General features: G+C 36.8%; 1 protein-coding gene and 1 non-coding gene across 4 annotated transcripts in view; both read left to right on the top strand.

The window, feature by feature from the left end:
- The window catches only part of SPPL2A (signal peptide peptidase like 2A), a 51106-nt gene that overhangs the window by 11110 nt on the left and 13707 nt on the right, over positions 1–26289 (top strand). For 2 of the 3 annotated variants that reach the window (XM_036301361.1, XM_036301369.1), the window contains exons 2-15: positions 3014–3133; positions 3434–3616; positions 4343–4432; positions 4877–5010; positions 9286–9437; positions 14490–14586; positions 15494–15595; positions 16756–16837; positions 17598–17672; positions 21296–21352; positions 21548–21601; positions 22043–22145; positions 22946–23026; positions 25327–25487. In XM_036301361.1, the coding sequence (XP_036157254.1) occupies positions 3014–3133; positions 3434–3616; positions 4343–4432; positions 4877–5010; positions 9286–9437; positions 14490–14586; positions 15494–15595; positions 16756–16837; positions 17598–17672; positions 21296–21352; positions 21548–21601; positions 22043–22145; positions 22946–23026; positions 25327–25487 (1491 nt within the window). The remainder of the gene's footprint in view (positions 1–3013; positions 3134–3433; positions 3617–4342; positions 4433–4876; positions 5011–9285; positions 9438–14489; positions 14587–15493; positions 15596–16755; positions 16838–17597; positions 17673–21295; positions 21353–21547; positions 21602–22042; positions 22146–22945; positions 23027–25326; positions 25488–26289) is intronic. The other variant, XM_036301376.1, reaches the window with a different exon arrangement.
- On the top strand, positions 8132–8278 carry LOC118661083. The gene has a single exon (XR_004969131.1). It is a non-coding gene; the product is annotated as a U4 spliceosomal RNA (small nuclear RNA).

The raw sequence follows: 26289 nt of genomic DNA, 5'->3' as shown, positions 1-26289 counted from the left end.
TCCTGCCCTGCGGGGTTTGACAGGGGTAGGGCTGGCCAGGTCTGGGTCTCGTGCGATTTCGAGGCATGTGTGGATGGGCTGGGACTTGACTCTGCATCCCACAGCACGCCCCAGATTCTGGCAGGAGGGAGATTTTCATATACATTTTACTAATTTTCTTTCATCTCTGACACTTTTATTATAAAGGGCAAATAGCAATATTAAAATACTTCCTCTAATTCCCTTTTAATGTTCACGAATTTCGTGCACCGGACCACTAGTGTGCACAATAACGGAAGTCCTGATCTAAATATTGTTCCTCTCCTAAAGGACCTTAGTAGAATGGCTGGCTCCAGATCTGTGGCAGGTAAAGGATAAAGCCAGCCTAGGACATCTTGTGCCAAAAAACATGGAAGTCCTCCAAGACTAATGAAGTCCTGTCAAAAGGATACAAAGAACCAGCTGGAAGAGTTTCTACTGGCCAAATTTGGGACAATTTGATCAGCAAAATGCATAATTGTAATTACATTACATTGGATTTTTTAAGAAAAATCCAATGAGTCTTGCCCAGTTGGCATGGCTCAGTGGTTCAGTGTCGACCTATGAACCAGGAGGTCATAGTTCCATTCCCCTTCAGGGCACATGCCTGGATTGTGGGCTTGTTCCCCAGTGGGGGGTGTGCAGGAGGTAGCCAATCAATGATTCTCTCTCATCATTGATGTTTTTCTCTCTCCCCTTTCTTCCTCTCTGAAATCAATAAAAAACTATTTTTTTAATAAGAAATTGAGTATGATACTAAACAAAAGATGGTAGAGGGAGAGAGTAAAACATTTTTAAAGAATAAATGTAGAAGGAATGACAGTATTTTTAAAAAAATTACTGCCTGGCCAGTGTGGCTCAGTAGTTGAGTGTCCACCCAAGAGGTCACCTGTTTGATTCCTAGTCAGGGCACATGCCTGGGCTTCAGGCACGATCCCCAGCAAGGAGCATGCAGGAGGCAGCCGTTCGGTGTTGCTGTTTCTCTATCATCAGTGTTTCTGTCTCCCTCTCCCTTCCTGTCTCTAAAAATCAATAAAAACATATTTTAAAAATTTACTGTTTCGTAATACCCAACATAATATGTAAAATAAATTTCAGGCATGGATGCTCATGGAAGCTGAAACACGAGGTGAAAGATCGTCGATCTGTTCCTATGGTGCGACAGATTCCTTACCCATCACAAAGGGAAAATATGTAACTTTACACCAGAAAAATCCTGCAGCTGCTGGTAATCAAGTAATTAAACTCGGCAGCAAGAGTAGAGGGGCATCCTGACAGCATGTGCCGTTTTTTAAAAGAATATCTTTTTATTGATTTCAGAGAGGAAGGTAGAAGGAGAGAGAGAGAGAATCATTGATCCGCTGCCTCCTGCACATTCCCACACTGAGGATCCAGCCCGCAACATGGGCATGTGCCCTGGCTGGAAATTGAACCGTGATCTCCTGGTTCATAGATGAATGCTCAGTCACCGAGCCACGCCAGCTGGGCTCATGTGCCATTTTATTGGATGCCATAAGTACCCAGTTCACCTATAGAGTATTCTTTTTAAAAAATCTGTAATCTAAACCTAATCCACCCTCATAATTACCCGCAGGATTACCTTCTGTAGTTAGAATTGGGGATGATTCTACCATATGACCTTAGTTAGGCTATGTTCATAACTTCTCTGAGTCTCAAAGCCCTCATTTGTAAAACAGTGGTACTGAATCGGACAAATGCATGAAAATAACCTAAATATACTTTGTTTCATTTGTACAGTTTGTTTATAACAAAAATAATTTGGTGTATAGTAAGAATCTAACATATTGATTCATCTCTGCTGTCAGAATCCATTCATGGCCACCATATATATAGCCAAATGAAAACTACATTTATTTTTTCACAAATAATATCTTTAATTATTCTATGTAATTTGATGGCATTTTAGAAGAATTCGCTATACTGGCTTAGATCCGTAAGCTAACGAAGTCCCTATGCCAGAAAGCTTTCTAATCCCAAATGTTCCAGGGAAATTTTAGGTAGGAGAGCATGGGTTAGAGCATTTTGTACTCATTAAAAATTTAGATTGTCTTACATGAAATTGCCAATTTTATAGAACAAAATGTTCAATTATCAGCAATGTGATGTGGCTCAACCTAATGCATGCTTTGGTAGAGGCTTAGTCCATCATCTTCATTTGCCAAGCAATCTTTTTTCTCCCTTATGTTTTAGAGAAAGATTTGTTCAAAGGAGGAGGAAAGTGGAATTTGAATTGATCCAAGTTTAAAGGGAATCGTGATGTGGAGTGGTATTCTAATTATCTTGGGATGTTTCATCATTTCATACTCTCCACTCTCACCCTCATGTATAATACTTATTCTTTTCAGTCACTTCTTACGTCTTGTCTCCTTTTTTCTTTTTTCTTTTTCCCAGATAGTGGGAAATGAGGCAAAAGGAAATAACATTTTTCTAGCTCTTTTCCCTCACTTTAAACTCTGGATTGCTCTTTTTGAATAGGCAGTTGCAGAATCTTGAAAACTTGAGAGTTCTTTGGTTCTTTTCTGAAAATAGCACTTAGAAATAATGTTCTTTTAAAAAAATCTTAGTTATTCATACTATGGAAGGTACAAGTGGGTTAACGGAGTTCACATGGATTTTCTGTTACAGAACATAAATAATGAAGTAACAACTCCCAAAGGGGTTTGGAAGGAAAGTTTCAGGCAGTGAAGGGAGTTCCGAAATTATCACAGCACAGCAAGAATCCTCCCTGGGATATGGCTCTTACAACAAGGGCCATAACAATATCCCCATAAGAAAGTGACTTTCTCAAAGAATGTGTTCTAGGCAAATGTGTATAGTTTCAGTGTTTTTTCAAACAAGAAAAAGTAAAATCACTAGAAGACCTTCCCTCTTAAGGAAATGTGGTCCAACCTAGATATAAATAGCTTTATTAAAATCCTTAGTTGTTGGCAGAGCCAAATCATCGCTAGTGTGAAAATTATTGTTCATGTCCCAGACAGCTGCTCAGGAAGCAATCCTGCATGCGTCTGGAATTGGCACGCCTTCACCATCTAAGGACTACTGCATGTTCTATAACCCTCATTGGACAGCTTTGCCAAGAACCCTAGAAAATGCAGTAAGTACATCACAGTTACTATTTCTTTGTAAACAAAAATATTGAAAGGTGAAAATGAGTGATTATTATTTTCAGTGTATGAACTAGTTGTAATATGTGATTAATAAATAGTAATTGTTTTATTGCTTTAGCTTAAATATTTTTCTCTCTGTGGGAGAAACAAGTTAGGGAATTTTAAAATATTTCAAAGCCTGATCAGCATGATTTAAAGGAACATTATATTAAATCAATAGATACTTTGTCACTAAATGCATTTAGGGTGAAATACGATATTTACCATGCTAACATTCTTCTTTTCAGACTTCCATTAGTTTGAAGAATCTAACTTCCACACCTCTGTGCAACATTTCTGATATTCCTTCTGATGGAATAAAGAACAAAGCAGTTGTGGTTCAGTGGGGAACCTGCCATTTTCTTGAAAAAGCCAGAATTGCACAAACCGGAGGTGCTGAAGCATTGTTGGTTGCCAATAACAGTGTCTTCGTAAGTTATAAAACTACTAGAGGCCCAGTGCACGGAATTTGTGCTGGGGGCGGGGCGGGTGTCTCAGCCCAGCCTATACCCTCTTGCAATCCAGGACCGCTGGCCTGCCTGATCACCCCTGACCACTCTGCCTGCCTGCCTGATCGCCCCTAACCACTTGCCTGCCTGCCTGATCACTCCTAACTGCTCGCCTGCCTACTTCATCGCCCCTAACCGCCTCGGCCTTGGCCCCCGCCACCATGGCTTCATCCAGACTGATGTCTGGAAGGTTGTTTGGCTGTCCAGTCTAATTAGCATATTATGCTTTTATTATTATCGATAATAATTTCTTTTGAGCTCACGATATCAAATTTCACAGGTTGAACTATCTTCTGTGTGTGTGGTTTAGGAGCGGAGTTTTGAATAATCTAATAGGATTATTTTTAAATAAACATTCTGGTTATGATAGGCATTTAATTGGAATATTTTGTAGTTTCTTTTCTATTCCTAAAGTAGACAAGACTTTTTAGGAACAAGTATGTATAGTTTGTGTGTGAGAGTTACATATATATGATATACCTGTATATATCAGTTTGAGAACTCTTGCTATAATATTAAGAACACTTGAAACTTTGTTTTATAACTTGATAAAGATGTGATATTCTATTGGAATAATTTGGATTTTATTCTGTAAATATGTTAGTAGTTCATACGTTTTCATAATATGTGTGTGTGTTTTTCTTTTAGTTTGCTCCCTCGGGGAACAAATCTGAATTTCATGATATGAAAATACTGATTGCATTTATAAACAACAAAGACTTCAAAGATATGAAGCAGGTAAACTAGTAATTACATACTAGACAATGTTCATACCTAGTACACTCTTTACTTTTAACCACTGATATTTAACTTAAATGATTATACATGCTACACTTGGTAACAAGAAGCTGTGAAGGCCTACCAAGTCTTTACTTGGGAAGTACTCACCTCCCATTTAGCACAAGGTGTTTCTGAGCTCTGACTTCAGAAAAGATATTGATTTGTTTTGACTTTTTTGAAACCTCTGATTGTATGGAATACTGCAGTTTCAAGACTTAATAAACCAAAATGTAGCCTCCTAATTTTGACAAGAGAATATGTCATATTGTCAAAACTAGTTCTAGTATTCTTGACTGCCTGACGCAGTGTCCATTCCAGAGCAAAATTGGAGTGCTACAGCCATACTCTGTAGTGGGAAGAAAACTAACACTGGTGTTTTAACTCTCATTTTTTGCCTTTCAGACTCTTGGAGATAACATTACTGTGAAAATGTATTCTCCGTCATGGTCTAACTTTGACTATACTATGGTGGTTATTTTTGTAATTTCTGTGTTCACTGTGGCATTAGGAGGATACTGGAGTGGACTACTTGAATTGTAAGTTTAATTAAACTTCAGTGTTTTTTGTGATAAATGGCTAAAAATTATTACTTGAAATTATTTTAATCATATAACAACATTTAAATTCCACCTCAGAAAATGGTGTGGTTAAGATCAGATTGCAGTTTGTTCTCATACAGGTCATTCGCCTTATCACTGAGAAGGGGGTCATAGGTTCCTCTAATTCTTCAGCTGGCAGGGAAACACTGACATTCTGTCAAAGACTCTTCAATTAAGATGTTCAGTGATGTCTCCCAGGAAGGTGAAGATACTTAGTTCCCTAATATGCCTGTTTATTTAGATTGGAAGACAATAAGTAAGAGAAGGTGAGGGGTTTCCCAGCTCCTTTTAAGTTAAGTCAATACAGTGTGACCTCATCATTCTGTTCTTTAGGGAGAATATTAAACATGTCCATATTTTAATTTAAATGTAGAAATTTCAAATATACATAAATTTGGATTTCCCTATTTAATAACAACCTAAACCCAATCTTACAGTTATGTACCTTTGGCTCTAGATTAAAGTAGGCAACATAGTAGAGAAAGACCATTTCACACTTATAACTCTGAATTTTAAAAAAGTGCTCAGAGCATATTAATTCATCCATGAAGGACAATATATTCACCTTGTGAATTGATCTCTAGATCAGCGGTCGCCAACCTTTTGGACCTCATGGACCACCAGTGGTCCGCGGACCACTGGTTGGCGACCGCTGCTCCAAAGGTTTCCTTAAACCAGTGGTTGCCAACTTTTCAGACGTCATGGACCACCGTTTGGCGACCGCTGCTCTAGATTTCATTAAAAAGGGCTTATTTGCAATTAAATGAAGCTAATAAGCTTACTTAAAATTTTTAAAATACTGAAATTTGATTTATTTACATCAAGAGAGAAATCTTGCCCAAACCAGTTTGGCTCAGTGGATAGAGCGTCGGCCTGGGGACTCAAGGGTCCCAGGTTCGATTTCAGTCAAGGGCATGTACCTTGGTTGCGAGCACATCCCCAGTGGGGAGTGTGCAGGAAGCAGCTGATCGATGTTTCAAACTCTCTATCCCTCTCCCTTCCTCTCTGTAAAAAATCAATAACATATAAAAAAAAAAAGAGAGAGAGAAATCTTAGGGTTTAACAAGTATATAGGTTTCCTGAGTATTGAGCTTTAAATATTTACATATTTGGAAAACATGTTTCAAAATATATGAGTCACGTGTTTTCCTGTAAACATTGTTTTTTCATTAATATTAATCTTTAGAAAACAAGGTATGTAACTAGGTCTCCGGTTATTTTCTAGATTATTTGTTGAAACTTTATAAATAATTTCCCAAAAGCTTCTAATTCATTAAGAATCTTTTTCTATTTAATATAAATTCACCTTGTACTTCCATTACTATGTACATTGTTTCTTTAAAGTAGTGCTTCTCAGACTGTAATGTGCATACAAACTGTCTTGAGATCTCATTAAAATAGAAGTTCAGATTTAGGAGGCTCGGGGCGGGGAATGAGATTCTGCATTGCTCACAAGCTCCCAAGTGATTTTGCTGGCCATTGACCACCCTTTGAGTTAGCGAGGCAGGCTTCACATATATATCAGGGCAGTCTCCGCAAGAAAACTGGAGATGGGAGAGGAGTACATATAAGCTTTTTTATTTATAAAACATCAAGATAGGCAGAAACAGATTTTGTTGCCTTCTATAGCCAGATTGGGAGAGGAGATGTCCTTTACCTCTAAGATATGAATTTTAATATTGAGGTAGCTGAGTCTAAGAGTAAGATAAAGAAAGAAGTAAGTGTATGTGTGATTGGGGTAGGGAGGGTGACAACATATAGAAAAGGAGAATATGAATCAGTGATAAAAAGAAAAAATTTCCATGAAAAGTAGAATTATTAAGAACATAAGGATTATCATTTAACAAGTAAAGAGTAACTGAAAGAGAAGGGAAAGAGAATAAGGCTGAGGGCAGGGAAATTTTGCCAGAACAGGACCTCATAACCCAGAATTACCTTGCCAAGTGCAAGGTACACGTTATACAAAAGGGAAGGATGCCTTTGTTCCATATAAAGACTTTTCAGTAGAAATATGAGGTCTTACTATAATGAGATCACTGGTCCTCAAGTTTTCTAAACTCAAGATGGCATGGAGGAGAGCTTAGCATGTGGCTCTTGAGAAATTTAAGAGAACAGTTTTTTAAAAAGATGAATTCTAGTATTTTCTTTTTTTTTTTTTACATGAATTGTAGTGTTTTAATCTGTTATCAGTCTAGTACAGTGGTTCTCAACCTTCTTAATGCCACGATCCTTTAATATAGTTCCTCATGTTGTAGTGACTCCCAACCATAAAATTATCTTCGTTGCTACTTCATAACTGTAATTTTGCTACTGTTATGAATCGTAATGTAAATATCTGATATGCAGGATGTATTTTCATTGTTACAAATTGAACGTAATTAAAGCATAGTGATTAATCACAAAAACAGTATGTAATTATATACGTGTTTTCCAATTATCTTAGGTGACCCCTGTGAAAGGGTCGTTCAACCCCCAAAGGCAGGGGTCCTCAAACTACAGCCTGCGGGCCACATGCAAATACAAATATTGTATTTGTTCCCGTTTTGTTTTTTTACTTCAAAATAAAATATGTGCAGTGTGCATAGGAATTTGTTCATAGTTTTTTTTAAAACTATAGTCCAGCCCTCCAACGTTCTGAGGGACAGTGAACTGGCCCCCTGTTTAAAAAGTTTGAGGACCCCTGCCCAAAGGGGTCGCGACCCACAGGTTGAGAACCGCTAGTCTAGTATATGTTTTCCCTTCAAGAAATTGCCTCGTGCTTTCTATTACACTGAATACGAACATGTAAATCCTTATTGTTATGGCGTACACGTGCACTCTGATTAAAAAATGTCTTTAAGTATATCTAATATAATAATAGAAGAATATGCAAATTAGCCTGGACACTGGAACGTCACCACCAATCTACAAGCCGAGGAGAGCTACAGGAGGGCGGGGCAGCGAGCCACGAGTGAGAGAGCTAAGCTACCAGCCGCAGTGGGTGGCGTGGCCAGCTGAGGCAAGTGGCAGCGAGCTACTCGCACACGGATAGTGCGCAGGGCTGCTAATTTGTTTATATAGCTTTGCACAGTAGCAGTATCATAGCCAGAGAGATTTATCCGAGGCGCGATTATTGCTAATTGAAAAAAAATAATAAATAAGTAAATAAATAAATTTGTTTATAATGATAGATACCATAGGTGACACGTTTTCCCACTTGAGTATCACTTTTATTGAAACTTACATTAATAACCGTGTAGCTATACAGTTTCAGGGAGGTGCTGTTGTGTCTGTCCTCAGACTCTCCCTTCTCTTATCTCCGGTAGCCTGCCTAAAGCCACAGATGCTTAATGTGGTGGCCATCCCAGTTAACAAGGTTCTCATAAGATAGTGGCATTTGGTAAAGAAGCAGTTTGGCAAATATGTAATTTGATAGAAGTAAACTCTTTTTTAACTAACGTTTGTACTGAGCCAAGGCGATGAGGGGTCCGGGAGTGCACACTGGTAGACCAGAGTTGATGGGATTGGGGCTGGAAAAGCATGTAGTGGCTTCCACACAGCTGAGAGGAGACAATAGGTGACAGAACAGAGACTGCTCAACAAGGGGCCCTTGAGTCTCTTTCCTCTTCAACTTCAGTCTCTCTCTTTTATTAACTGTGTGACCTAGAAAGCAAGGATTGTTGGAAGAATTAAAAACAATGTTTTGCTGTCTTAAATCAAGGTTGGACAAAGCTATGTCCTGAACTCCTATGAGTCCTTCATAATATACTGATGAGCATACAGTAAATACTGAGTTGATAGACAACTTTTAGTGTTTCCATTTAAAAGAAGCTAATTTTAGTACTTGACTGTGCAAATTGATAATATTTAGTGTGTAAGAAGAATTGGTTATCATCTGAAATGTATTCCATTAATATAGTTTCCAAATCAGATAATATAAACATTCACAAAATTTAATTTGTTTATATATGTCATCTGTTTCATCAATTTTGCATCAGAAAAAAATGCTGTTTCAAAAGTCAAAACATTGGTTAAAAATTTTATCTCTGGAGGGTAGAATAATAGAGAGTTTTTACTTTCTGGATTAAACATTTCTTTTTGGTGTTTGGGTGGGTTTTTGTTAAGTGTATTACTTTATAATCAATAACAAATTTAAGTTGGTGTTAAAGATGGATTTTACAATTGATTTTACTTAGAAGAGATTTGCTGAAGTTCCTGTGTATGTTTATTCAGAGAAAGCATGAAAGCAGTGGCAGACACTGAAGACAGAGACATGAGGAGAAAGAAGGACGAATATTTCACTTTCAGTCCTCTAACAGTTGTAATATTTGTGGCCATCTGCTGTGTTATGATGGTCTTACTTTATTTCTTCTACAAATGGTTGGGTAAGAAATCATGTTTTATATTTGCTATTTTTAGCAAACAATCTTTTCACTTACTTTGGCAGGTTTATCTTTTCCTTCTACCCGGAAAACTTAAGTGAATAAATAAAAAGTGATATTAACTTTTTAAATTGTTAGAAATGTTAGGTCTCCATTACTGTGGGGTAAAAAAAAATATTCAGATTAAAAATATACTGTCTTGAGATAAGAACACTTCTTCATGAATGACTTGAAAGAATTGTTATGGTCCCTACATTTCCCTCCCTGTAGGTAAAGCAGGAAATCCTAATATCTAAAGAGCAGGTTAGCACGGCCAGTGTTGCTCGTTGGTTGAGCATCGACCTATGAACTAGGAGATCACAATTCAATCTGGTCAGGGCTTATACCTGGGTTGTGGTCTCTATCCCCAGTAGGGATGCGGGATACAGGCAGTAGCAGATCAATGATAAATATCATTGATCTTTATCTCTCCTCCCTTCCTCCCTGACATCAATAAAAATAGTTTTTAAAAATAAAGAGTAGGCTAGGGACTTCTTGGTGGCTCTATTTAGTTACATGAAATAGAAGCTGTTCAAATTACTGATTTATTGCCTTTACTTACCCCCAAAGTGTAGTTTATTCTTTTGTCAGTTTATAAATAAAGATGTTATATTACTTGAATTTTGTTTTGTGTAAACAGTTAGGGTCATACTACATCTAAAGACACACAGGTATTTGCCTGTGATCTAGAGAGTAAGTGGTACTTATTCCTTTAAGTAGGTAGCGGTAGGAACATGATGGCTTGTCCATCCCCTGGACAATCTTCTTAATTGTCTGATAGGATGGAAATTTGCCATTCCTGGCCAACATACAGTACAAAGAGGAGGTGGAGAGACCAGGGAAATGGGGGGTTGGGGGGTGATAGATGAGAACTTGTAAAAACCACCAAAGGCTACAATGCTTATTTGGAGAACATTAGAATACTTTCTGGACTAGAAAATTGAGGCCTTAAGGTTAGTTTGAGCTCATTCAATTTCTCCTGCCCTGTGGCAGCAATTTTGAAAATATAATCTATTGACATATTTCCAATTAGAAAATAATCATTCTTCGAATATCACTCATATTTTGATCTGTTGTGGTTCTAGGGCAGTGATGGCGAACCTTTTGAGCTCGGCGTGTCAGCATTTTGAAAAACCCTAACTTAACTCTGGTGCCGTGTCGCATATAGAAATTTTTTGACATTTGCAACCATAGTAAAACAAAGATTTATGTTTTTGATATTTATTTTATATATTTAAATGCCATTTAACACAGAAAAATCAACCAAAAAAATGAGTTCACGTGTCACCTCTGACACACGTGTCATAGGTTCGCCATCACTGTTCTAGGGTGTTGTTTGTATTATGTTGTCATTGGGTGGCTCATTTTTCTATTTTAATGGTCTTGAATTGTTTGTGTCTGACCCTCAGTCAATATATTAGTGGCCTTTGATAGGAAAAAAAGATTTCTGTACCCTATCATAAAGCATGTTACAATTTTTGGTAAGGTATTTTCTTAAACTGATTGCTATTTTAAAAGTTGACCCTGCCCTTGATGGTGTTGCTCAGTTGGTTGGGTGTTGTCCTGTGAACCAAAAGGCTGCCAATTCAATTCTGGTTGGGGCACATGCTCAGGTTGTGGGCTCAATCCCAGTAGGAGGTATCCAGGAGGCAACTGATCAACCGATCAATGTTTCACTCTCATATCGATGTTCTCTCTCTCCCTCTCTCTTATTTCTAAAAATCAGTTTTAAAAATCTTTAAAATAAACTCAAAAGCATACACTGAAAAAAATAAAAATAAGGCTGGCTGGTGTTGCACAGTGGTTAGGCATTGATCCATGAACCAGGTGGTCACCTGTGTGAGTCCCAATCAGGGCACATGCCCAAGTTGCAAACTCGATCCCCAGTAGGGGGTGTGCAGGAGGCAGCTGAATGATGTTTCTCTCTCTCTCTATCCTTCTCCTTCCTCTCTCCCTAAAATAAATAAAAACATTTTTTAAAAAATAAAATAAACTATATATATAAAAGCCTAAGTGACCGGTCGACTGGTCGCTGTGACGCACACCGACCACCAAGGGGCAGATGCTCAACGCAGGAGCTCCCCCCTGGTGGTCAGTGCGCTCCTGCAGCCGGTCAACCTTCTGCAGCCCTGATCGGGCCTGATTGCTGTCCAGGCTGAGGGATCCCACTTGTGCACGAATTCGTTGCACCGGGCCTCTAGTATAATATAAAATAAAATAAAAGTTCACCCTGTTTATAAATGTAATTTTTGATGTAAGAGAAAAATCATTAAACCTCAACGTTATCCCAGAACATGGGATTTAATTATAACTCTGAGAATATCTTATGTGATTATTGTAAGATTTAATTCACCTTTAAGTGGTGAATTAAATCTTATGAATATCACATAAGGCTCAATATGCTGCCTTTTCTTAATATATTAACTAATGGGACTATACTAAATTGGTAGGGTTCCTCTTGCCATTTTATGATTGTCATGCTCAAGGAAGTAACTAAAGACAGTTATATTAACCAAATTCTTTTCCACACCCAATTATTTTCTTAAGTATAGTAAGATACTGAATGAGGCACCTAAAATCTGTTAGGGTCCCAGAGCCTCATTTCCACCAGTGTTGTAAAACTTGGGTTGGAGACCTGTGATGGATGACTTACCAACCTTAATTTGACAATCTTTGACTCTCTATCTTACTATTCCTATTACCGTATATAACCAACAAGAGCAGTGATGCGAACCTTTTGAGCTCGGTGTGTCAGCATTTTGAAAAACCCTAACTTAACTCTGGTGCTGTGTCACATATAGAAATATTTTGGGGAAAAAAAGAAAGAAAGAAATATTTTGGTATTTGCAACCATAGTAAAACAAAGACTTATATTTTTGATATTTATTTTACATATTTAAATGCCATTTAACAAAGAAAAATCAACCAAAAGAATGAGTTCGCGTGTCACCTCTGACACGCGTGTCATAGGTTCGCCACCATTGAACTAGAGGCTTAATGCACGAAATTCTAGCCAAGGGCTCAGCCCTCACAGCCCCGGCTTCATCCAAAATGTCACCCGGAAGGTCGTCTGGACAGTTGTTCTGCTGTTTCAGTCTAATTAGCATATTAGCTGTTTATTATATAGGATAATTAAAATAGCAACAAATAAGAGTTATATAAAGCTAATTATGTGCCAGATCCTCACAATAACCCTGACATGGGTATAATTATATTTCACATTTTAAAGATAAGACTCAGGGACTAAAAAGTAATTTGTCTAGATCACCAATTAGAAAATGGCTACCATCTCTAGATTACTTTCTTTCTCAGCTGCAGAGCAATTATAGTTTTCTACAATTTAGTGGAATTTGAAAAATTCAGGTAAAATTTGTGTTTCCATTGTGAAATTTTGATGAAGTTCAGAAAACAAATTATTTTTATTTTATTTTAGAGTACAATAAGCCCCCCCCCCCCCTTATTTTAACAACAAGGAGACCAAATGTTTTTAATTTTAAAGAATTCTCAAATAAGTATAGCTACTATAGAAAAACACTTGTCGCCCTAGCTGGTTTGGCTCAGTGGATGGAGTGTTGGATTGCGGACTGAGGGGTCCCAAGTTCAATACCGGACAAGGGCACATGCCCCGGTTGCAGGCTCGATCCCCAGTTGGAGGCGTGCAGGAGGCAGCTGATCCATGATTCTCTGTCATCATTGATGTTTCTCTTTCTCTCTCCCTCTCCCTTCCTCTCTGAAATCAATGGAAATATATTTTTTAAAATACTTAAAAACAAAAAAGAAAAGAAAAACACTTGTCAATTTTAACTGCCTTAGTATTGTTTCATAACAAAGAGGTTTGCTTAAATGGATTTGGTTTTACCGCAGGCCAAGTTACAGATAAATTTGACTTTAGAAAAATATAGAGAGCATGGCTAATGTCTAAGGTGTCAGTTCTCATCCCTAAGCTGCATTTTAAAAAGTGTTTATGGAATGCAGACTGGTGCAGCCACTGTTGAAGGCAGTATGGAGTTTCCTCAAAAAGTTAAAAATGGAAATTCCATTTGACCCAGTGATACCACTTCTAGGAATATATCCCAAGAAGCCAGAAACACCAATCAGAAAGGATATATGCACCCTTGTGTTCATAGCAGCACAATTTACCATAGCTAAGATTTGGAAACAGCATAAGTGCCCATCAGTAGATGACTAGATTAAAAAACTGTGGTACATCTACACAATGGAATACTACGCCACTATAAAAAAGAAGCAACTATTTTACCATTTGCAACAGCATGGATGGAACTGGAGAGCATTATGCTAAGCGAAATAAGCAAGTTGGAGAAAGATAAATATCACATGATCTCACTCATATGAGATATAATGATCAACATAATTTGATGAACAAAAATAGATCCAGAGACAAATGGCAGAGGAGGTGGGGGGGTGGGGGGTGGTAGAGAGCAACCAAAGGACTTGTATGCATGCATATTAGCATAACCAATGGACACAGACACTGGGGTGGTGGGGGCTTGCCCAGGGTGGGAATGGTTGAGGGGAGTGGGGGGAGTCAATCGGGGGAAAAAGAGACATATGTAAAACTTGAGACAATAAAAAAATTTTAATTTAATTTTAAAACTGTTTATAATGGCTTATTCATTCTTCTATTTCTTACATTAAAATTAAATACTCATAAATGTGTACATCTCCCTTCATAGAAATCTTTAACAAACATGTCAGTTTGAATGATAGTAAATGGAGAGCCAGCTTCACAACCCTTTAAGCAATCATCCTTCCAATGTATAAAGGAATTGAAACAACACAAATTACTCTTAAAAACTCAAGATGTAAATATTAAAAAAAAAAAAGATGTAAATATTTTCAGTTTAGTAACCAATTCAGATCATACTATGGCCAGTGCATTGAAAGTATCATGATCCGATGAGAAAGCTAAAGAATTGATATTGCTGTGTAAATATTTTCTTGTTACATTTTTTTCTGTTCTCATATAATTTAGTGTCTTGTTTTGTTTTCTTCTAGTTTATGTTATGATAGCAATTTTCTGCATAGCATCAGCAATGAGTCTATACAACTGTCTTGCTGCACTAATTCGTAAGATACCATATGGACAATGCACGTATGTATCTCTTATGAGGCACCCTGTAATGTTGGTTTTTGTAATATAAAACAATACAAGAAAAAGTAGTCTTATTTTAAATCCGTGCAGTTTAGTATTCATGTGGCTATTTAAATTTAAATTAATTAAAATTAAGTAAAATTACAATTTAGTTCCTCAGATTCATTAGCCACATTTCAAGTGCTAAATTGCCACATGGCCAGGCCAGTGTGGCTCAGTGGTTGAGTGTCAACCTATGAACCAAGAAGTCATGGTTTGATTCCCGGTTTGGGCACATGCCCAGGTTGTGGGCTCAATCCCCAGTGGATAGCATCCAGGAGGCAGCCAATCAATGATTCTCTCTCATTATTAATGTTTCTCTCTCCCTCTCCCTTCCTCTCTCTGAAATCAATAAAAATATATTTTTAAAGAAATAAAATATATTTTTAAAGAAATAGCCCTAACCGGTTTGGCTCAGTGGATAGAGCGTCAGCCTGCGGACTCAAGGGTCCCAGGTTCAATTCTGGTCAAGGGCATGTACCTTGGTTGCGGGCATATCCCCAGTAAGGGGTGTGCAGGAGGCAACTGATCGATGTTTCTCTCTCATCGATGTTTCTAACTCTCTATCCCTCTCCCTTCCTCTCTGTAAAAAATCAATAAAATATATTTTTAAAAAAGAAATAAAATATATTCCATATTGGAGTCCCAATATGGAATATTTGTATCATCACAGAAGGTTCTATTGAACTGATAAACATTTTATTATTTTATTACATTTTATTTAAAATCAAGACTTTTAAATTGTTATTGCAATAGTTTTCTTGTGACTGTGGTTAATATTTGTCATTTCTCACAGTACATAAACATTTTATTTCATCTGCAAGGTAAACTAACCTATTTCCATGTGTTTCTTTTGTTGTCGTTTTAGGATTGTGTGTTCTGGCAAAAGCATTGAAGTGAGACTTATTTTTCTCTCTGGACTGTGCATAGCAATAGCTGCTGTTTGGGCCGTGTTTAGAAATGAAGATAGGTATGAGCACTTAGTTTATTTGCTTTTAGATTACGGATGGATTATTCTATGTCTTGTCCTGATAATTTTTCATTATGATTATTATGGAAGTTTTTGCTTTTATCGCAGAACACCATAGTCTTGAAAAAAGTTACTTGTTAAATAAGCAGATTTTGTATTAGTGGATTTGAGGTCATATAGAAAAGGAAATAATGAATCATAATTTAAACATCTAAGCTGAAATAGACAATTACATATATGCTTAATTATGATGTAGCCATAATTTAGTATACAATGGAGTACAGTGCAACTATAAAGAATGAAGATCTCTATGAATTGATATGCAGTCATTTCCAGAATATATTTTTAAGTGAAAAACAATGCAAGAGAATATAAGTATACTAGAGTAGGATACCTCTTATTTAATAAAGAAGGAGTATAAGAAAAATATATAGGTATTCATCCATTTACAGGAAGGATAACCAGAAAAAATATATATTTAAGTTTCTTTAGTGTTTTATTAATGAAATTAGTAAAGTCCAAAGGATTTAATACCCTAAAATTTGGGAACAAAGTTCATACATTTTAGGCAGCTGCAGGTATGAGAAATCATTTGGGAATTATGCATATCCATTTCTGATAGAGTATGTTGCATAGCTCTTGTTTCCTTTATGTTCTAGCTACCTATCCTTTGTTATACGCCACCTTTCTAGAAGGAGACATATATAAATTCAAAGATTAAAGATAAATATGCATTTATGTTTGATAGTATAGTAGTATTAATTATTCTTAAGGCAGTAAATTACTAAATATGAAAAATAGGAGAGGTTTTTCATTTTATTTTTGTAATTGCTGCTTGATTATTGAATAATCAAATCATAGCAATTGTACAATTTTACTTTAGTAATCTATTCTTTTGAAAAGTTCCACCTGAGAAATAGACTGACAGGGTAGGGAGGTGGGAAGATGGGAAAAGATTAACCAAAGACTTAATGCATATTTGCACAGCTCATGGACACAGATAATAGTGTGGTGAAGGCTTGGGGTGTGGCGGGGGGTGGGTGGAGAGGGAAGTGGTGGGAAAATACTGTCAACAACAAAAAATAAACTTAAAAAAGAAAAGGAAAGTTCCATCTGAAAATAACTGGATAAAATAATAGAGTAACTTCTTTTGATTTTAGGTGGGCTTGGATTTTACAGGATATCTTGGGGATTGCTTTCTGCCTGAATTTAATTAAAACACTGAAGTTACCCAACTTCAAGGTAAGGTATTCTACTCTGACAGCTAAAATAATTGTTTCTTTTTATGTTTTTAAAATTATTATTGATTTTAGAGAGAGAGAAAGAGAGAGACGTCGATGTGAGAGAAACATCAATCAGTTGCCTCCCATATGTGCCCCGACTGGGGATCAAACCTGCAACCTAGGTATGTGCCCTGACCAGGAATTGAACCTACAGCCTTTTGGTGTGTGGGACGATGCTCCAACCAACTGAGCCCCCTGGCCAGGGCGATAATATTTTCTTTTTAAAACAACTTTACTGAGGTATAATTTACATATAATTATACCCATCTTAACTGTGAAGTTTATTGAAATTTTACAAATGTATAACTTTGTAACCACCATCACAATCAAGTTAAACAACATTTCTCATCTCTCCAAAAGCTCTAATCATGCCCTTTTGCAATCAATCCTAAACCCCAGTCCCAGGTAACTACTGATTTGCTAGCTAAAATATTTTAAATCATTTACGTAATATGCCTAATTTATAAAATTCTTACAGGACTAAATATCAGGGAAGAACATTTCTTTGATTCAGTGATTCTTTTTTTCTATAAAAAGAATAGGATAAAGAACATAAAAATTTTAATGGGGTTTGTAGAGAAAACTACAAATAGTAATAACCATTAATGCTTTTAAAAATAGTGTTCAAATGTATGTTCATATGTTTATTTATAACTTGAAAAATAATCTCTTAATTTAGATATGGGAAGTTTGACCTTTAAATTTGTTTCTTTCAACAGTCATGTGTGATACTTCTAGGCCTTCTCCTCCTCTATGATGTGTTCTTTGTTTTCATAACACCATTCATCACAAAGGTATGATATTTTGAAACCCATAGAAACATGCTAAAAGACAAGAATCTTAAACCTGCTCTTAGATTATTGGTTTTGCAGATGTTTACCCTGAGTGAGTTCTAACTCTTTTAAGAAAATTGTCATTGAAATTGGCCTTTTTAATGGAGGATTTTTTTTCAAGCCTTTAAGCCATTCTGCTAAGTAAAAAATGTCTCCTGACTGATGTGAATATGAGAATATCTCTAAATTTGCTTCCCTCCCTTTTTAAAGTATCTTTTCTTATTGTGAAACAGTAAGTAAATGTTTGCCGTAGATAAAATAGACAACAATAATAATGAAAATGTGGCATTGCTACTCTCATTTCTGTAGCTGTCATCTGAGAGTACCACACTGGAAATCTGAAGACCTAACTTGTACCCTTAACCCTGGATAAGTCAGATAGCTCTTTGTGCTTCAGTTTCCTAATCCATTGTGTGAAGGCGTATTACTAGCATTTCATCCTCCCTCTTCCACCAGTAAAATTCTTTTGGTTGCAACTAACAGAACCCAACCTACCCTTCTGTACCAAAAAGGTCCCGTCTATCCAAGCTGTGTGTAGAGGCCAAGATGGGGCTAGCCTCCGCAGAAACTAGATGCAGGGCTATATCTGCCCCCTTTCTGCTTCTGTCCATGTGTTCATGGTCTCAGACTGGCTTTTTCCATTATGTTAGAATCATAACAACTGGCATCTCCTAGGTCATCTATTTGCAGCTCTGCCACTAGCTCCTCAATAAAATGAAGGTGCTGTTCTCAGAATAAGGGAGAGGTGTTGGGTGAATGTGATAGTCTTTCATTATTTGCCCAATTTTTCCACTTTGTCCCTGTTCCTATCTCATGAATATATTTTAAATTATTGTCTAATTCTCCCATTTCCCCTATTTTATTTCGTGTCTTACTTTGTAACTTTCTATCATCTCTTTATCCTTTGTCACTTTCACATATTTAATATTTGATATTATAATCACTACTTTTTCCCCCATTCGTTCTTTATCCATTCTTTAGTCCCTACGATCTGTAAAATCACTGTAAAACTCTGCACTTCCATTAGGTACTTGCTATAATGGCGTAAGCCAAGCCTATGCCCCATTGGAGAGCTAAAATTGGCCCAAATCACAACTACAACCATCTTACTACCACCTTTCTGTGCCTTGATGATGAGCCATTTGACTAATTGACTTTATTTGCAATAGTACCCCACAAAAGCATAGAACTAGTATTACGGATTATAACAAAAATTGTTTAACTTATTAAAGCGGTTTTTTTAAAGTTCTATCTAAAGTTGTCCTAGCTTGTATCAATGTATTTGGTTCAATAAGATGTTTCTGTAAGGTACTCCATCAGAGATCTCATAATGAAAGTAAACCATTCTCTCTATAAAGCCATTGTCATAGGTCAACAGATCGTCATAGCATATGACACATAAATTTTACAGTGGCTATAGCTATATAAATTCTTGTTTTAAAATAATTTTTCCATTTTGTTTTAACACTAGTATCACTTTTTAAATGTCAAACGTGTCTGCCAGCAAACTATTTCCAATCTCTATACATAAAGAGTTTTTGAATTTTAAAAGTTTAGGGTAATAATAAAAATGTCTTTCAGCCCTCTTTCTTTCTTCTGTGCTTAGGGAATTCTTCATCTCCTTTTTTTCTATCTTAGTTCCCACCAACTAGGAATTCCTAGTAGTCTGATCAGGTGGAAAGATTGAAGTGCTCTTTGCTCTGTTCACTGTTACAGATTTACTTTAACACTGTCTTCTCAGTCTGGTTTGTTTTTATTGAAATTATAGACCTTACTTTTAGTAGGTAACTCAAAATGAAAATCAGATATGCAATTTCTTATTTTTGTTGTTCTCACTGAAAATTTCAAGGATTGAATATTGGACAATCTAAACATGTTCTCAACCCTGGTATTAGTAAACTTTTAATGAGTTAGCAGGGCCGGTGTCTATTAGTACTGACAATAAGAGCCTATCTTCGTTTTTGTTGTTAATCCTCTCCTGAGGATATTTTGCCATTGATTTTTAAAGAGAGTGGAAGGGAGGGGGGTGGGCGGGGGAGAGAGAGAGAAACATCGATGTGAGAGAGACACATCAATTGGTTGCTTCCCCACATGCAACCTGATGAGGGCCGGGGATCGAGCCTGCAACCGAAGTACGTGCCCTTGACCAAAATCGAATCTGGGACCCTTCAGTATGAGGGCTGATGCTCTATTCACTGAGCCAAACTGGCTAGGGCATCATTTTTATTTCATACACCATGGTTTTTGTTATAGTATTTTGCAGATAGTAGTTACTCAAATATCTTGGACTGTTTGAGAGGATATCAATGATGTTCTTTAGTTAAATGTTTTAAATAACAGTTAGAAAACAAGCCAAACTCTTTTAACTGAAAATTGAATCACATGATGGGAGTTTGCTGTAAGGAACTGTATTAAATATTAGTTTATTTTTCTAAACTCTGTAACTTAACCCTTCAGTAACCCAAAGCTTAACATGAGGAAAAGATTTCTATAGCTCAGGTATCAGCAAAGTACTCCTAAAAACATTCCGGTGACTTCTCCTTTGCACCCACCCATATGTAAAATATTATAGTTAGTAAATCAATTTTTCTAAACTTTAGCATTTATTTACCTTCCCACTACCTATTCTGAAGCTCGCTACCTCAGAATGTTTCCCCTCTCCACAGCAGACTTGGCTGGCAGGAAATAACTTTTTAATGAGCTCGTCACAGAGCCCACATAACAAGCCTGAGCCAGACACAAGGGAGAGAACTCAGCTAAGGTTAAAGTTTTGATTGGGACATAAAAGCAGACAGGGCTGATACTGGACAGCAGTTAGGGTAGAGAAGCATCTCAAGTTCTTTAGGGCTGGGTCTCTCAAGTTGGCTTCATTGTTTCGTTATTGTGGGGAGTAGCCAGAGATCAAATGTATTTTTATTCAAATAAAGTTACCAATATTGAATACACATCTAAATATTAAAAAATAAATATTTCTTCTGTCCCCATTAATTGTTATCGCTAAAAATGGCTAAGGACACATAATATATGACATAATATAACTAAAAGCAGAAAAATTTATAGCCCATTAGAAATGCTAGATATGGTTGTCAATACAAACCAGTGCGCAAAGCTTCACTTGAATAAGCTGTATATGGTTTATCTGTCAGTTTCTGAAAATTGTTGAGTTCTGATAAAGTGGAACAGTGTTGCTAGGTGGATTTTGTTTCTGATTACTCCAACTTATCTACAGAGACTGTTTTAGGAAAAAAGGAGTATTTTATTTTATTTATTTAGTTTTAAAATATTTTTATTGATTTCAGAGAGGAAGGGGGAGGGAGAGGAAGGTAGAAATATCAATGATGAGAGAGAATCATTGCATGCCTCCTACTGGGGATCGAGCCCGCAACCTGGGCATGTGTCCTGACCGGGAATAAACTGTGACCTATGGTTCATACGTCGGCACTAACCATTGAGCAACAGCAGCTGGGCTTATGGTGCATTTAAAAAATCAATTTATGGTAGGCCATAATCCACAGAGCCAAATCATACTGTCAGATTGTTCTCTTTAAACGATTGGACAATTTCTTTCATCTTCTCAATTTTAGAACGGCGAGAGTATCATGGTTGAACTTGCAGCTGGACCTTTTGGAAATAATGAAAAGGTAGCGATGGCATTTAAACAGAACTGGCTGCCACTGTATGTATGTGTGTCCAGTTAATAATTTGCCCTCCTGTGTAATTAATTGGTCATGTCGTGCATGTTAAGGTATTGTAAAACTTTATTTCTCACAGAATATAGCCCTTTTCTTAGTTATTCTAAATTATTAAATTACCTATTGACTTGGGTTTCATCCTAGAATGATGGAAACTTGGTGGAAGCCACTGGTCAACCCTCAGCTCCCCATGAGAAAGTAAGGATTGTATTTCAGATATGTTCATTGGACTTTAAATTATAGCCTCTGAGACAAGACTCTTCTTTGGGGGAAAACAATCCAGATTGCCAAAAAAAAAAAAAAAAAAAAAAAAAATCTGTTTCAAGGCCTGAGTCATATTTTTGCTAAAAATGGAAAAGAGGTTAGATGTGGGGATACTAGAAGTCATACTGTTAACCCTACACGTGTTTCGTTTTTTCCAGAACTACATATCTCTTTCTTTCAAGCTTCCTATACATTCAGAATATATATGTGTCTAGTTTATGTTTTCTAATTTCAAGTTCTTCTAAATGTCAGTTTTAAAATGTTAAAACAATCATTCTAATATTAATTCTTCCTTTTCTAAAAGGTATGGGTAAAAATTCCGAAGAGGGTTTATTGGTGACCCTTTTTCTTTTCTTTTTTTTTAAATAATTACAGTTACCAGTAGTCATCAAAGTACCAAAGCTGGCATATTTCTCAGTAATGAGTGTATGCCCCATGCCAGTTTCCATTTTGGGTTTTGGAGACATTATTGTACCAGGTAAGCAATTGTTTGTAACAATTATGTAAAAAATACTGATCATTTCAATTTGTCAGATGTATAGTATTTGTTAAAAGTTACCTACTCTGTATTAAGTATCTCTTGGCTATCGCTAGAGCTGGGATCAATGATAAAGAAAGAAAAAAGCATTTTGAGTGGTAGAAGACAAAGCCCAATTGGTAACAACCAAAGTATATCTTCCATGGCTCAAAAAGTCTCTTAGAGGAAGCAACTAGGATCAGTTTGACCTTATTCCTTAAGGAAGTATAATATATTCAAAACCCTTTTTAAAAATTTAATTCAATAATACCAAATGTATTATAATTCCTGTTACTTCTGTTTTAAAATAATAGTTACGTTTTAGGAAAAGTGATTTAGAAACATAGTAAACACTGCCCTATAGGGTACTATAATACAAAACATATAGCATAGCATATGGTGGAGTTGACGAGCTTTTAGCATGTCTTCTCTGACCGTTATTGCAGCTCTGCATTATTTTCCTCACTGGGCTACCTGTAGAATAAACTTCACCCTAGCCCACTAAAAATACAGTTTAGAAGTAATTAATATCTCTCAATTAGCTGACACTTTGTCCTTCCTCACGTTTCTTACCGTTTCCCTGGGTCCTAAGTGCCTGTGGATGGGTAAAAAGTACTAGCTCTTACGAAAAATACGCACACTCACCAAAAAAACATTTTACTTACATAGTAAAGCCAAGTAGAGAGAAAATAGAACAGTGTTGTGTTATGAGTTGTGGTGGTGGTTTTAAGAAAATAACGCTGAGTGTTTTTTCTTTTAAGGCCTGTTGATTGCATACTGTAGAAGATTTGATGAGCAGACTGGTTCTTCTTCTTCTATATACTATGTCTCCTCCACAATTGGTAACTTTTTTGTGTGTTTTTTTATTATTATGTTGAATTGTGTTATACGTAGGAAAAGGTAGAGGTCTAAAAATAAGGAGCTCTAAATTCTAATTCGTCATCACTAACTAATAAGACAAATACTTTTTCCCATCAAAAAGGAATAATTATACTTCCTACTTCACAAGGTTTTTGAGGCTTAACAAGGAAATTATATGTGAAAGAAAAACATTACATTTTATATGTAAAATACTTATTAGAGCAACTGGCACACAAGTAGTCAAATTATATAATACTAGATTTAAAAAAAATACTGTATGGATAACTATGTATTTATATAAATGAACTTATGGCACAATAACATCTCACCTAGGACAGCAAGTAGTTGTTACTTATCTCTCGGTTTCTATTGTTTATTTGTTTTTTTAATATATTTTATTGATTTTTTTACAGAGAAGAAGGGAGAGGGATAGTTAGAAACATCAATGAGAGAGAAACATTGATCAGCTGCCTCCTGCACACCCCCTACTGGGGTTGTGCCTGCAACCAAGGTACATGCCCTTGACCGGAATCGAACCTGGGACCTTTCAGTCCACAGGCTGACGCTCTATCCACTGAGCCAAACCAGTTAGGGCTCTGTTTCTGTTGTTGAGGACAGACAGGAGCAGGAAGGGAGCCAAAAATACTACTTCTGAACATATCAAATAGGTATATCAAAGTCCATACACCAGAGTTCTTTTAGGTAAATGGCCTGCACCAGAGCCATTTACTAGTAGGTACTGTTCTAGTAAGGTTTTTCATTCCACAATCGAATTAAATTTAGAAAATTAAAAGTGTAGGTTGGCAGTAGAGAAGGGTGTTGCTAGAAATAGGTACCCTGATAACTAGAAACAACAAGTGAATGAAGAGATAAAAAACGAAAAAAGAAGAGCAATCTGAGGCCATGAAGTGTGTACTCTCTAAGGCAGTGGTTCTCAACCTTCTGGCCCTTTAAATACAGTTCCTCATGTTGTGACCCAACCATAAAATTATTTTCGTTGCTCCTTCATAACTGTCATGTTGCTACTGTTATGAATCGTAATGTAAATATCTGATATGCAGGATGCTCTTAGGCGACCCCTGTGAAAGGGTCGTTCGACAGCCAAAGGGGTCGCGACCCACAGGTTGAGAACCGCTGCTCTAAGGGCATTAACATTAAGAGCCTAGCACCAGTTACTGTGATACAATAAAAGAACACTCGGTGAAAAGGTGAATAATAGGGACTGTGTCACTTCTGCTGTGTCACTTTGGCCAGCTCACTTCACTTCCCTGGTCCTCCATTGCCACATCTGTAAAATGAGGAGATAGACTCAGTTGTCTGTAAAGGCCCTTCCAGCTCCAATATTCTCAGATCCCATGTTCAAAATGAGACCCTGAGTCATTAAGAAAAGATGAAATGATATTTGGTGTGCTCTTGTTGCACAAGACCAGGAAATACATAATCAATGTGAGGAAGATTTTTTTCAAAGCAATCATTAGTACCTAAGGCTCCAAATTTTAGTTATCTAAAATGTGAGACAACTCAAAATCCTTAATGGTAACAGATACATGAGACTTTCTTGAATTATTATATTTACCTACGGTTGATGGTTAGTATTTATACTAACCAGTTTCCAAGTTTTTCAAAAGCCCTATAGAATGTCTCTCCTAATTACAGTCTAGGAAAATAATGAAATTATGAAAAGAAGTCATAGGGTAAAATCGTCCTCAAATACTTGAAAACCGGTACTTCAACTAGGGATTTAAAAAATCCACCTTTGGCCCGGCTGGTGTGGCTCAGTGGTTGAGTGTCGACCTATGAACCAGGAGGTCATGGTTCGATTCCCGGTCAGGGCACATGCCCGGGTTGCAGGCTCGAGCCCCAGTAGGGGGTGTGCAGGAAGCAGCCGATCCATGATTCTCTCTCAGCATTGATGTTTCTATCTCTCTCTCCCTCTTCCTTCCTCTCTGAAATCAATAAAAATATCTTTAAAAAGAAAAAGAAAAAGAAAAAAAAAAGAAAAGCCCTAGCTGATTTGGCTCAGTGGACAGAGGGTCAGCCTGCAGACTGAAGGGTCCCAGATTCGATTCCAGTCAAAGGCACATGCCCAGGTTGTGGGCTCGATCCTCAGTAGGGGGTGTGCAGGAGGCAGCCGATCAATGATTCTCTCTCATCATTGATGTTTCTCTCTCTCTTCTCCCTTCCTCTCTCTGAAATGAAATAAAAATACATTTTTTTAATCTTTTAAAATCCACCTTTGGAAGCATTCAGAAATGACTGATATTTGTTATTCTTTTTGCAGCCTATGCTGTTGGCATGATAATTACCTTTGTTGTTCTGGTGCTGATGAAAAAGGGGCAACCTGCTCTCCTCTATTTAGTACCGTGCACACTTATTACTGCCTCAATTGTTGCTTGGAGACGTAAAGAAATGAAAAAGTTCTGGAAAGGTAGCAGCTATCAGGTATGTGCTTATATTTTAGATGCCAAGTAATCTTATGAAATAATTCAGTGACTAACTGTGGCTGGAACTGCCTATATGTATCTAAGCTTTTATGTGCCAAGTATTTATCTTGGATCTCTCAGGCTGTCCTTTAAGTTTTTTCCACTACTGCCCCTTCCTGTCCACCTGCTGCATCATCAGTTTTCATTACCACTGCAATCTGATGCCAAAATCCTGGTGACTCAGGAAGGAGTGGGAGGGCATCAGGAAAAAGCAAAACATATTTCGACATGTTTTCAGAATGCACACAAAAGTAGACTTCATGGAATATAAAACTATGTTTAACTACTGAATTTTGAGACTGACATTAGCTATTTATAGTGAGAGTCCTAAGGTTTTTCAGATAAAAAGTATACCCTTGCTCTGGCCAGTGTGGCTGAGTTGGTTGGAGCATCATCCCATATACCAAAAGGTTGCAGGTTCAATCCCAGGTTGGTCATGTACAGAAGGCAACTGATCAGTGTTTCTCTCACATCAATGTTTCTCTCTCCATTTCCTTCCCTTCCCCTTCCTCTCTCTCTCTAAAATCATTAAAAAAAAAAAAACACCCACCATATCCTCAGGTGAGGATTAAAAAAAAAAGTATACCCTCTTCAGCATCTAAATGGGCCTAAGTAAATTAAATAGAGCACTCATTTTAGATTGACCATTTTGTAAAATTTCAGGACACAAAAAATCTTAATACCAGACTACTGTGTTTGAGTTGTGCCTTCATTGAAGTTAAACTCCTTTCTCCTTTTTCTGAACGTTCTTGGTATTCGAC

Source organism: Myotis myotis, unplaced genomic scaffold (assembly GCF_014108235.1).
Source record: "Myotis myotis isolate mMyoMyo1 unplaced genomic scaffold, mMyoMyo1.p scaffold_m19_p_1, whole genome shotgun sequence".
Taxonomy (NCBI): domain Eukaryota; kingdom Metazoa; phylum Chordata; class Mammalia; order Chiroptera; family Vespertilionidae; genus Myotis; species Myotis myotis.
The sequence above is the reverse complement of the archived record's forward strand: the minus strand, read 5'-3'. Positions and strand labels throughout refer to the sequence as shown.